At 37.5% G+C, this 14563-nt stretch overlaps 1 protein-coding gene across 1 annotated transcript in view; it reads right to left on the reverse strand.

Annotated features, from left to right (window-relative positions):
* Positions 1 to 1222: 1222 nt before the first annotated feature.
* Positions 1223 to 14563, reverse strand: part of LOC126232768 (probable glutamate receptor) — a 128834-nt gene continuing 115493 nt past the window's right edge. The window contains exon 8 of the mRNA XM_049942819.1: positions 1223 to 1502. Within this exon, the coding sequence (XP_049798776.1) occupies positions 1409 to 1502 (94 nt within the window). The 3' untranslated portion in view covers positions 1223 to 1408. The remainder of the gene's footprint in view (positions 1503 to 14563) is intronic.

A 14563-nucleotide genomic window follows, 5' to 3' on the forward strand; every position in this document is an offset into this window, starting at 1 on the left:
CGTAAGTATATGAACCTATCATCAATCCAATAGACGACCGAATCCTCTTGTGACTCATTTTTCTATCATAACAACGTTGCGCCACAGTGGATGAGAATTCAGACACATAAGCTCCCTGTCGCGGTTTGCAGCATGTTCTATATTCATTTACTCGGTTGACCGAGTCACCATGAACTTGCTGCCTCGGCTGCCCAGAGCATACATTCGACTCTATTTTGTAATCACCGAAATAAAATCACGTAACTGACACCTACACAGAACTGCCAACAGTGTAGGATGCAGAAATTTAAATAGGAAGAGTTCCTTTCCACTTGAGCTACTCTATTGCGCTATGAGCAAATATTTGATTTTGCATCAAGCATTGTGTGTTGTGTGCAGTTGGCGGAATGAGGTATATCGTTCAAATAGGAATATAGCACAAACACTTTAGATCATAACTTATTTTATTCTGTTGCTTCAGTTGGACATATAGTTTAGCCTTTCTTTTAAACAGATTTTCAGGTTGAAATACATTTTACGTCGTTCCAGAACAGGTTATGATTCTAAGGGAACTTACGGAAGTAAGGAATAAATTACAAAAGACGTACTAGACCCGCGCTGTTTCAAATAGTTTAAAGAATTTTCAATTTGAAAATAGTAGATGATTATATACATGAGTAAAGGACAGGCAGTTACGTAGGCTTATGTTTACTTTGGCTTTATTGTGCACATGAAGTCAAATATCCGTGTCCCTGTTGGATGTATTGAAAATGTAGGTAATATCTCAACACTCATTTTTAAGTAGCTAGCCAGACCGACATTTTATTAAGTGCTCATATGCACTAAAAGTTACGTCTGAGAGGTTGCTGATGCACAATTTATTGGTACCGCAGACTCTGCATATACGCTAGTTTAGAAATTTGTCATTTTGTATAAGTTCGTAGGCTTCCACGACTATTGTGATTGTAAAACTCAAAGCTTCAACCTACTTGCTGCAGTCGTCTTCAGGGCAGTTAAACGCCCTGAAGAAAACTGCAGCAAAGTTGGTCGAAACATCGGCTTTGTGTTTTACAGTGAAGTGGCCTACTATCCAAAATTATTTTATTCAAAATTATATTACGTATCACTGCTAGGGATAGGTGTCTAGTGGATAATAATACCTTCCAGAATTACATTTTCACATAGTTTATTGAAACCATACGATAAAATTAACAGCAGTGCTTGGTAACCAACCTGACACATAAACACCAGTTTTAAATTAAAGGCCGTGATTGTAATAACAAGCTTAACCAACACAGGAGAATGAGTGTTGGTCGTGAAACAAGCATCCTAAAAATTCTGAGCAAATGTTTCGTATTTGGGTTAGATGGCAAAAAACATATTTTGACCTAGGTAACAGTAGTATTCATAATTACGTCATATCTTTCCTTCAATGGATTGTACGTATTGAGAAACTCGATGTTTTATGATCTTCATTACGACTTGTGTTCATGACGGTCACAGTTGTTGTCTTCTTGACTTTTCTGGAAATAAATTAAAAGCATTAATAGCATCAAATTAAAAGAAGAGTTCCACACATCTGATAAAGTGCTGCTCACTCTGTTAGTTTTACTATAGTCAGCGTAGAGTGCAAAAGTGTAAAATAAGAATAATGTTACGTTTTATCCATTTATTAATTTAAACGACACAGAACGCAGATCTAGTAACATCCATACATAAATTCTTCTAACAGGAGTCATGATCCTGACACTGTATCAGCAAATTTTGAAAATATGGCTTGAATTCAGTTAGATTTAATCTTAAATCTCCTCGATCAGTGATTTCCAATATGTTTTTAGGGTTCTGTATCTTAGTCAGTAAAAACGGAACCCGTAATAAAATCACTTCGTTGTACGAGTGTCTCAGTCAAAAGATACGGCCATTAATGTCATATATTTTGATATTCGCATATTCACTTATCAAAACCTACAGGGTACGTCCCATTGGCCTAGAATCACGAAATTCGCCAAGAAGGATGGTTGCACAGCACAATCAAAGGAAAAAATCCGAAAAATGTAAATCTCTAATTATACCACACGAGAAAGATATATCTTTTGTCATTTGTTATTCAAAGTCAAACTTGGAATTAATGCAATCGGTAGTTTTGCATTCAGGCTGACTGGTTCGCAATGGTAAAAGTGTAACATCAGGCAAGTAATGACTTTATTGCTTTATTCGCAGACTAGTCTGCGAATGTTGGCTTCATATACAACTTGAAACCCGATATCTACGTGTGGGAATCGCTCCTGGAAATCTGATAATGGATAAATTTTGAAATGCATCATATGAGCAATAGAGTCATTCCTTGACTGATGTTTGTCTTTTGCCATTGCGACTCACTCGGCTTGAATGCGGAATTATTGATTATTATAATAATGGCTACCCTGTCTCCTGCATGACTCTATGTCACATTTATGTTACTAAAGTTACGAAATTCTCGAAAGTCTTGAAACCTCTGAGAGCGATATTTGCCAATGCCAATGTCGATAACAGGCAAAAATTGTCCAGATTCTCGATTCCCGGAATGGCTGAACTGTTAGTATACATAATTAAGTCTGTACGGAACCATCAGTTGTCGAGTCCTACACGCAGATGGTCCTTTGTTTGTTTTAATCCTTCTATTTGTAGTTATAAAATAAATAAAAATAAAATGGAATAAAATATTAATGATTAATTATTCTGTATGTATGATGATTGGTTGTAATTGGTATTTGCTTATCTGGAACGTGGACGTTTAATTATTCGGTATCAGACGCTTGACAATGGCTATTTGGAAAAGGCAATGTAACTCGTAGTTGACCGTGAAAGAAAACTGAAATAATCGGACTTCGTAATTAAATCGTTTCCAAAGACTGCTGCGGTAGGTACGGACTCATGATCTAATCTCAATATTACAATGTTTTGCCAGCCATGCCAATACGTCGTACAGAGGTGATTGTCTACTAAACATAAAAAGTTACACAGTTAGTTAAATCAGATATATTCAATGAAATAGCCTACAGTTCATAATCCTACTTACTTTTATAAATATAAATTCATTACAGAATCGAGTGCCTAGTGTGGTTGCAACTCGCAGTATTCTTCTATAACATGAAAATATGGCGGTGTGCCAGACAATAAAATAAAATACGTGCTTCTCGCACCACTTCTACCTGAGCTCTCTACTCTCTTAAACAGACATAAGAGTAACGTAATTATTCTTTTGTCTTTATCAGCGACACAGCGCTGCAGTTGTGTGCCATAGGCTTTATTTATTAGTCACTGATTATTTATTTAATTAATATTTCGCGTTTCCGCGGAAACTCACGCTCGGCATGCAAATGTGCCTTTATATTGCCCCCTGAATTGCGAGGCGAAAGGACACACCTGCAGGCGAGCAATTCACCTAAAGGCACAAGAAAATCTAAGTTATCTACAACTATTCACATGACTTACATTACACACATTATACACATTATATACAAAATTTGAATGACGCGGGTGCGCCGTAAAAGTTCTTATGTTGGCAGATAGAGTGCGCGCATGCGCAGAAGCGTCTGTGTGACTCCGGCAGTGCCGTTATATCATACAGTTAGATCACGCGGCACAGTAATGCAGTTCATATTGTTCGTGTGCGCGCGTATCTTAGTCGTTGCACAAAGAAAATATTCAACCAAGATTACATATGAAGACTACATTCTATAACAGGTAACTTAGTTTTAAATTTACAATATTTGTTATATCACAATACAACTCAGATTGTTGAATGTTCTTAGTTACATAGTATTGTTTTGAAATACTCCAAAGAAAAATGTCCGTATGTTTCAGGTGCGTCGACCTATTCACATCGTGTCGTTATTACAGTTCATATTCATCTGCTGCGCAATAATTTTTTCACAGGTTAGTATCATCGTTGTATAACAACGTGATTAAAACATAAGCGTGTCCATTTCCATTTCCATTATAGTCGTTGTGATGCAGTTCGTTGTGACAAAAAGGCATTGTTTATTACAGATCTGACGTGACCCGTTAGTAATTGGTCCACGTGCAGTTCGTTTTTTACATTCTGTGGAAGCTTGGTTGCAGAACCTCGGACGGTACATAGCTGGCGTGGATCCTTGGACAGTCCAGGTAAGAGTGTCCGTCACATTTCGAGAACATTTCATTCCCTGAAGTTCCAACCAAAATTCTTCCACCCGTCGTGTTGTTTTCTGGACAGGCACTTTGTGTCCATTTAATCCAGTTAACATCTTGAAGTTAGGTACTGTAGTATTGTCACTAGACGATGCACGAATTATGCACTTCACATTTTCAGTTTTTTTGCTGAATATAGCTCACCTAAATGTTCGTAGTTATTAATCAAAGAAATGGTTCATCGCGTTTACATAGGTACGATGCATAATGAATGTCATTAACAGTTTCTTTCACATAGGTTTCTGCGTAGTTGCAGAGTTAGTAATGTTCATTAATGTCCGTGAACAATGGTTCACTATGCAATGTCCTTTTGGCACTCGTTTTGTTCAAATTTCTTTTACATAGTAACAGTTACATTATACATCATTGAAAGAGAAGAAAAAAAATATAAGTTGGTTGGTTGGTTTTGGGGAAGGAGACCAGACAGCGTGGTCATCGGTCTCATCGGATTAGGGAAGGATGGGGAAGGAAGTCGGCCGTGCCCTTTCAGAGGAACCATCCCGGTATTTGCCTGGAGTGATTTAGGGAAATCACGGAAAACCTAAATCAGGATGGCCGGACGCGGGATTGAACCGTCGTCCTCCCGAATGCGAGTCCAGTGAAAATATAAGTAATCATACATACACAGGTCACATATTTTCTTAGCATAAATATAATACAGTTGCACATAAACATGTTTACATCATTATTACATAGCTATGGGTTATTACATTGTGTCACATTTGATTACATGAATTGCAGATAATTACGTCCTCTTTAAGGGTTTTGCTGGGATTTTATCGATGTTTATTTTGTGATGTCATCTGAAATTAAGATAGGTTAGACACAACATTCATTACATCAGTAGGCAAGACCAGGCATTTTCACTACTCAATAAATATTCAAAACAGTAAGAGAGAAAATGTTTGATTCCTCGCGTTTTGTGCGTGTGTGTATAGTGTCTGTGTGGCCTTGACTACTGATAGATGCTTTTCGTGTTGAGAGATGTGCGTCTAATCTATTTCTCAAAGTAAAAGTTCGCTTCACAGATGACGTCTGTCGGTTCGTCAGGTGTCATACCAAGTCAGTGATACCTACAGTCACAAATGTTCCGTGAAAAAATTAATATATCATTCACTGCTACGTAAACATGAATTTTATTTTAATATTCCGTCTTCCAGGTGGTGGCGCACGCTGAAAGAAGAGTTCTTCTGCCTTCAACTGCGTCACTGGAACCGCTGAAATGAAAATTTCTATACTACTTACTATCTGTGTTGTAGCAACAGAGTTTTTTTTTTTGAGTTGCTTAGCAATGTTTTGATGGATGTGACTTTGACATTATTCCGCATGAAATGCTCTAAGATCTCGGTGTGCGTATAGCCCAATAATTTTGTTAGTTCTACGATGTTGTAACAAATACGCACCAGGATGCGGTATGTTAACAATTATATAAGGTCCTTCATATAGCAGACGCCACTTAGCGTTGCGTCGTTTGAGTGCTACAGATTTATGATGAGTACGAAGTAGTTCAAGCATTCCTACCTCGAATTTTTGTTTTCTTTTTATTATGTTTCTGTGATGTTTGTTTCGTATCTGTGCGTGATGTGTCAGCGTAGTCAAAACTTCTTTTATTTTCTGTTCAGGTGTGATTTCCTTGTCTGACAACTTAGGTAATGGTTCTATCCACTGATCGTTCTGTTTGCAATTGAACATGATCTCGTTAGGTGTGTAATTTGTATCGTAAATATTTAAGTTATTGTGTACGTCTTCGAAAAGACTTAGGTAGGACACCCAGTTAGTATGTTTTGATGAAATATAGGTCCTCATGAATCGGTTTAATTCTCGGAAAAGTCTCTCAGTCGCGTTACATTGTGGACTAAACTTTGAAATAGATATACTTTTAATGTTATTGTCCTTCAAGAAATTTCTCCATTTGTACCCAGAGTAGTATGCTGCATTATCTGACAGAATTGCTTTAGGTTTTCCCACGTGCGTCAGGTAATCACTTGAGAATCTTCGTATTATAGCACTTGCAGTGGCGGATTTTAAAGCATAAAGTTTTACATGTTTAGAAAATATATCGTAAAAAGCCAAGATATATTTGACGCCTCCAGAGCTTGCTGGATGCGGTCCACTGATGTCAGTACACAGAATTTCCAGGGGTTTACTGGGTAAAATAGAATGTAAGTCTGTCTTTGTGGATAAATTCTGAGGTTTTGATTTTTGACATATGACACATGTTTTCAGTTCCCTGTAAATTTTTCTTCTCATATTGCTAAAATAACAGTATGTGCTGAGCTTTGCTAAACACTTCTTCGTCCCATAATGACCCCTAACTAAGTGTGTGTGCCAAATTAGATTACGTTCAGACTCTTTGGGAATGCATACACACCAGTTAGTAGCATTTGAATGTCGGCGATAAAATAACACATCATTGTGTAACTTGTAATACTTAGTCAAAGGATGATTGTGTTTTTCTACCAGTAATGTTATTATCTTATACCAGTGAGGATCAGATTTTTGTAATTTAGCCATGTTTCTGCACATATCAATATAATATTGGTGATACTGCTTGTCTTGCATTAAGAGAATCCTGTAGTCATTTATATTTTCTAAGTCACTGTTGGTTTCATTCATACCTTGTGGAAGTCTAGACAAAGCGTCGGCAATGGTGTTGTCCTTACCTTTTATGTACTTAATTTCAAAAGAGTAGTTCTGAAGTGTAACTGCCCATCGTGATAGTCTAGGATGTACAAGTTTACAAGTTAACAAAAATGTCAGGGCCTGGTGGTCGGTATAAATTACTGTATGTTTTCCAAATAAATAATAATTGAATTTCTTGAATGCCCATACTATGGAAAGTGTTTCTAACTCAGTAGTGGAGTATGTACGCTCACATTCAGATAGAGTACGACTCGCAAACCCAATAATTCTTATCTGTTCCTTATCTTTATTCTTTACAACTTGAAATAAGCAACATCCCAAACCAGTACGTGAAGCGTCACAAGTCATACAAAAATCTAAATTGAAATCTGGATGGCTCAATATGTTTGCATTCACTAAAGCATGTTTAATTGTATTAAAGTCATTCTGGCACTGTTCCGACCAGATCCAAACTTGATTCTTTCTGAGTAGATTTAGCAGATGTTTACTGTTCAAAAGTGGTTGTGGCAAAAAACGTCTGAAAAATGAACATAGCCCAAGGAATGATTTTAACTGCTTTTTAGTTCGAGGACTAGGAAAGTTTCTGATAGCATCTAATTTACTGGGATCAGGACGTATGCCCTGTGAATTAATGATATGTCCTAAATATTTTATCTCACTGCAACCAAACTTTGATTTTCTAAGATTGGCTGTGACTCCAGCTTGTGCAAATTTTTCTAAAATTCTTTGAAGTGTGTCAAGGTGTTCATTCCAAGACTGTGTAGCTATCAGTATATCATCAACATAGTGTGTGACTGTCTCAACTAAATCATCGCCAAGCACGGTATCCAGGGCTGTAATGAATACCCCAGAACTGACATTCAGTCCGAAAGGTAGAACACAAAACTGATAGGTTCGCCCCCCGAACATAAATGCAGTATATTTCCGAGAATCAGGAGTGATACTCACCTGCCAAAATGAATTAGCGAGATCTATTGTGGAAAAATACTTTGCATCTAGAAATTTCTGTAATTGCTCTTCTAAATTTTCGGGTTTTGTGTGAACTGGTAAAATTATTTCATTAATTGCTCGTGCGTCTAACACTAACCTAATGCTTCCATTTGATTTTTTTTTTGACAACAAGTAGAGGACTACAGTAAGGTGAGGTGGATGATTCAATGACCTTCCAGTCTAACATTTGTTTTAATTCTTGCCACACAGCAGGTCGTTGAGATAACGGTACGTTATATGTCTTGTGGTAGAAGATCTTGTGAGGCTTAACTTCAATCTTGTACGCATACGTGTTGATAACACCTATTCGTTTGGCAAAAACTTGTAAATATTTGGATAACACTTCCTGTAGTTTTATACGTTCATGTGCACTGAGAGCTGTAGCTTCATTTATCTTATGATCAAGCAATGTTTTCAAGTCCATTAGCTCTGTGTCAAATGAGTGTGTGTGCGTGTCTTGAATGTCATTGTCAAGTACTAACTGAACCTTGTACCCTGTACAGTGTTTGTCATGCTTAAGAGTTCTCCTGTCCAAATCAATAATAATTACACTGCCTCTATCATTTAAAATACATTTACCTTTGGAGAAGTCTATAATGCAGTCCTTCTCGCTCATAATATCTATTCCTAATATGCAATTTGTCACAAGGTTTTGTACAACCAGGAATGGCCATTGTACGGTTCCATTACCTATTTTAATGTTTACAAAAACTTTCTTCGTAACCCTACATGACTTATTACCTAGTGCAGTAGTTATTTTACAGTTTTGGGCAGGAAACTCAGGCACAGGTTCCAATTCACACATCTTTTTATAGAAATTAAAAGACAAAACGCTCACAGCTGCACCTGTATCTAGAATAATAGTAGTTGGAATCCCACCTACTACACCAGTGGTAGATGCTAAAACAATTTCATTTGTGTTTGAACGACATTGTGTACTGTCTTGTAAAAGTTCATCTGATATATTGTTATTGTGGTTGTATCTTATAAATAAAACAGGTAATTTTTGTTTAGAATTATTCGGCATATCATTATTCTGATGTTCAACTGTGGTGTCAAATAACTGATTAACATTGAAGTCGCCCCCCAAGAATTCCTCAGCCACGACCTGGGGCATAGAAGTGACTGTTTCTAGTTTGTTGGATTAGCATTTGTACTAGGTACTGACACAGGTTGAGGTTGTGTGTCAGGTGTCATTTCTATTATACTCACATTCGGATATTGCCTATTGTGATCTCCAAACTTTTGCGGTTGTTGTTGCTGTTGCGCATTATAACTTACCTGTCGGTCATAAGGTATGCTCCAATTTTGTCCTGGTGGCTGCTGTGTTAAAGCAGTGTTTGAATGAAAGTACTGATCGTTACGAGTCCAGCCTTGACGCTGTCTTGGCTCGTAGTTATTATTATTATTTCTGTTTCTGTTTGTGTTTTTGTTGTTGCCTATGTATCCGTTGTTACCGCTGTAGTTATTACCGCGGTGCCTTTTGTATGGATTGCCGCATGAAGTGTTATTACTGTTGTAACTATTGTTTGTATTGGAATACGCGTGTTGATTTTGATTTCCGTATTGAGACGGCATGTGAGTTTGCTGTTTTTGTTGTACCGCGTATCCAACTGTGGGCGCGCCAGAATTGAGTTGGCAAGCCTGCATGTTTTGCATTCCACTAGTGTAAACATTGTGGCTGCTGTTTTGCCGCGCGAAGCGCTGATCTTCAAGTAACATGTCAACCGAATCTAAAGCTGTTAAAAAATAATCTGAATCGTCATCCGGGATATGTAGGAGTTTTTCTTTTATGTTGAAAGGCAATTTGGCCTTCAACGCACGGAGTATATCGCGTGTTGCGACTGGTTCGTCTAAAAAGTGTCCCATGTTCAAGTATTTTTCAAAATATCGGCGTAAGTTGCCATTTTTACTGTTAAAAGTTTCAGGTTCTAGAATTTGTCTTCTGAGTCGCTCCTGGACGGATTGCGACCAGAATTTGTTCAGAAAAGCACGCTCAAACTCACTGTACGTGGTACATACGTCAGCTTGACTGTATGCCCAGACAGCTGCATCGCCTTGGATGTAACCGACAATATATGAAATCTTTTTCCGGTCACTCCAAGTGCGTGGAAATGCGTTACTAAAAGATTTAAGAAAAATCACCGGATGAATGGTTCGTTTTTGTGGGATAAAAATCTGAAATTGCCTGTGTTTCATTAAGCTTTCTTCTTCCTTCGCATTGTGATATGGATTTGTTCCACTGTAATTACTGCAATGTTCAGCTGGCGAGTAATTACAATAATGTTGCTGTGGTTTACCATGATAATAGCTTGTGTTTGTGTTTGCACCTCGTGGTATGTGTTGTAGTCGTGGTGTGTTTTGTTCTTGTGTGTTTGTCGTGTGCGGTATGTGTGTGTCATACTCGAATGTATATTGGTTCCTGAACTGTACATTTTGACTGATATTTTCGTTACATTCAGACTGTGGTCGATCGGTGAATTGTGTCATTGGTCCAGTGACGGATTGTACTGCGTCACTGATCAGCTGTTTGTTATTAGTAATGTATTGCGCTACGGAGTCGTGCACAATTGTTGGTAAATTTTCACGTAGGCATCTATCAAAATGTTTGTCTTTGTTCACTACCCAATCATGAAATTCTTTATTAATGTTTTGAAAATGAGCTGTAGCATCAGATTGTAAGATGTCAGTCAGGTGTTGTTCAACATTGTCAAATTTATTCTGTACGTCAGTAATTCGTTTTTCAAGGTTGTCGTGTACTGAAGGATATGTTTGAATTTGTTCAGTAAGAACTTCACACGTGACATTAAGATTTTTTACTTGTGTCTGTAAAAGTGCTACGTCAGTTGTAGTCTTTTCTTGTGTCGTATTAAGCTGGGAAAATTTAGTACTGAGTTCAGTCATCTGTTTGGTCAGTGTGGCGTTTATAAGTTCCACACGTTTACATAAAGTGTCATTACTCGTCTTGAGTGCTATGAGGTCAGATTTAATTTCGTCATTTTGTGTCTGTAAGGTTGCCATGTTTTCGGCGTTCTGTTTCATTATCATTTGTAACATGTCGGCAATGTTTACCGTTTGCAACGTCTGTGCCCCCGCCGCGTCATTAGACGTGACGTCATGCATTAACATGGGCTCTGACTGAGACTTTGAAATTTTTGTGGTGGACGGCCTATTGTCAAAATTTCCGTCAACACTTGCGTCAATGTTTGATAAATCGTCACTACCGGTTGCTGTCGTAAAGTCATTTTCTAACATTTGTCTCTCGTCCGAGTCGGATTGTGTCTGAATAGTACGTCTTTGCTGTTCCATTTTTGCGTATTGATTTCTAGTCATTACCATGCCACACGTGATTTATGTTTCAAGAAAATATTTGACACTGATTTTAAAATGAAATGCAGTTGAGCATGAATCGCTCGTAGCAACAATGGCTGTCCCATTAATTTAAAAATATAAACTGAATTTGAGATTATTGGTAATGGCTGCTGGCCATGTTACATCATATCGTACAGAAGTCGGCCATATTGTACACTCGTGTATTGGTATTGTTGGATACGTTATTGTTTAGGAAAAAGTGCTAAGAATGAAATTTGTTACTGAAAACTGTTATGCGCGAAAGAAACACTACAGAATTTACTGAAAAGCTAATACACTGAATTATACGTCTGGTCAAGCCTGCTAATGCAAAGATGCTGCGTCTTACCTTATTTTGCTGGAAGCTTCATTGCGTCTTCCGGCAAAACTTTAGAATTGGAAAATATCTTCAGATTTTCATTATCTCTCATACATTCACGTCCAGGTCCAGAAAGTTGATTTTTGACATGAAACAAAAAGAACAATGTAAGAAATGACAAAATAACAAGTCCTGTCACGGTCGCCAATATAAAATAAATAAAAATAAAATGGAATAAAATATTAATGATTAATTATTCTGTATGTATGATGATTGGTTGTAATTGGTATTTGCTTATCTGGAACGTGGACGTTTAATTATTTGGTATCAGACGCTTGACAATGGCTATTTGGAAAAGGCAATGTAACTCGTAGTTGACCGTGAAAGAAAACTGAAATAATCGGACTTCGTAATTAAATCGTTTCCAAAGACTGCTGCGGTAGGTACAGACTCATGATCTAATCTCAATATTACAATGTTTTGCCAGCCATGCCAATACGTCGTACAGAGGTGATTGTCTACTAAACATAAAAGGTTAAACAGTTAGTTAAATCAGATATATTCAATGAAATAGCCTACAGTTCATAATCCTACTTACTTTTATAAATATAAATTCATTACAGAATCGAGTGCCTAGTGTGGTTGCAACTCGCAGTATTCTTCTATAACATGAAAATATGGCGGTGTGCCAGACAATAAAATAAAATACGTGCTTCTCGCACCACTTCTACCTGAGCTCTCTACTCTCTTAAACAGACATAAGAGTAACGTAATTATTCTTTTGTCTTTATCAGCGACACAGCGCTGCAGTTGTGTGCCATAGGCTTTATTTATTAGTCACTGATTATTTATTTAATTAATATTTCGCGTTTCCGCGGAAACTCACGCTCGGCATGCAAATGTGCCTTTATATAGTTTATTTTATTTTTGTAATAATTTTAGCAGCTGCACTGAAATTCCGTCCCACGATGTACGAAGATGGAAAAGTTATCAAAAAGCGTCTTGCAATAGTCTGTAATACATGGTAAGTAGTAGGTATGTCTCTCTGAAGCCAGAAGTGCTAATACCTCTTTCCAGAATGTACCTTAAGTTCTTCGTTAGTGCTTAATACAGTTAGTTCTGACTGTAATGTGGCATCCAGTTTTTCAGTGTCACAGTGTGGCTGGTAATCTACTAGGGTATTTCCATAGTTACAACATCTTCAAACATACTTTCAAAGCCTGTGTGTAGGACATTTATGTGTTATAGGTTGAAACATCACAATCCTGGCAGTTTGTCTGTCACAGACTGGAAAACTGGAAAAATTCGCGCCGAGCAACGTTTTGCTTCATTAGTTTAATTCGGTCAAGAAGAGCTGAATTGATGGACTTTGTTTTCGATCAAATTCACACTGTCACCCTATAACTTCATTAAATATAGTAAACAAATCTGTTAAATTAGTAATGCATAGTTGTCAGTTCATTAATTTTTTTGTTTTAATTGGCCCATGAATCCACGAAACCCCCAAAGGTGATGGGTGCTCCATCTGCTGCTGCTGATGTTATGAGGGTTGTCCAGAAATTAATGCACTGCATTTTCTCCTTCAACAATTCTCTATTGAACATAATGAGAATTCATGCACGAAAGAATGGTGTTTTATCTACAGACCCTATTTGCGTCCGCACTCGCGAATGACAACGTCAGTTCGCTGCACTGTGACAGCCGTTGATGGTCTCCCTGACCGATGCAAATGATGGAGTTCCGCCGAACCGCCTTCTGATGACATCACCCTCCTTGCCCAGTGGCTAACGGTACTTCTGTCGACAGCAGATCCTCCATAGACTTTGCACAAGCGTTTGTGAATATTCCCCATAGTTTCTTTCTTTGCAGTGAGAAATTCAATGACGGAACGTTGCTTGTAACGTACATCACCTACAGACGCCATTTTGAAACTGTCCTGCAGTTACAGCATCTGTCGGAAGTGACGAAAACTTGGCGCGCTCCCTCTGGAGACTTCAAATAATACATACGTAACGTTTCGCATTCCTTAGCATTGTTTTCGGCTGAGGATAGAGATGCTGAGCGACTGTCGTACGTTCTGTATGATATAGTCTTTCAAAACATTAAATAATGACTCACCTTTAGTGCCTGTAGATTAGATTAGATTAGATTAATACTTGTTCCATAGATCATGAATACGACACTACGTAATGATGTGGAACGTGTCAAGTTAATAAAAGATGTCTGTACAAGATATTACATTACACAAAATATTGCATGACACTAATGTTTAAGTTGGTTTTTTTTTCTTTAATTTATATCTAAAAATTCAGCCAATGAGTAGAAGGAGTTGTCATCTAGAAATTCTTTTAATTTATTTTTAAATGTTGGTTGGCTATCTGTCAGGCTTTTGATGCTGTTTGGTAGGTGACCAAAGACTTTTGTGGCAGCATAATTTATCCCTTTCTGTGCCAAAGTCAGATTTAACCCTGCATAGTGAAGATCATCCTTTCTCCTGGTGTTATAGCTACGCACACTGCTATTACTTTTGAACTGGGTTATATTATTAACAACAAATTTCATAAGTGAATATACATACTGTGAGGTTACTATGAGGATCCCTAGATCCTTAAATAGATGTCTGCAGGATGACCGTGGGTGGGCTCCAGCAATTATTCTGATTACACGTTTTTGAGCAATGAATAGTTTTCTGCTCAACGCTGAATTACCCCAGAATATGATGCCATACGAAAGCAATGAATGAAAGTACGCATAGTAAGCTAATTTACTGAGATTCTTATCACAAAAATTTGCAATAACCCTAATAGCATACGTAGCTGAACTCAGACGTTTCAGCAGACCATCAATGTGTTGCTTCCAGTTTAACCTCTCACCAATGGACACACCTAAAAATTTTGAAAATTCTACCTTAGCTACAGACTTCTGTTCAAAGTCTATATTTACTGGAGTTGTGCCATTTACTGTACGGAACCGTATATACTGTGTTATATCAAAATTTAAAGAGAGTCCGTTTGCTGTCAACCACTTAATAATTCTGTGAAAAACATCATTTACAATTACATCACTTAG

The sequence above is a fragment of the Schistocerca nitens genome, chromosome 1 (genome assembly GCF_023898315.1).
Source record: "Schistocerca nitens isolate TAMUIC-IGC-003100 chromosome 1, iqSchNite1.1, whole genome shotgun sequence".
Classification (NCBI taxonomy): Eukaryota; Metazoa; Arthropoda; class Insecta; order Orthoptera; family Acrididae; genus Schistocerca; species Schistocerca nitens.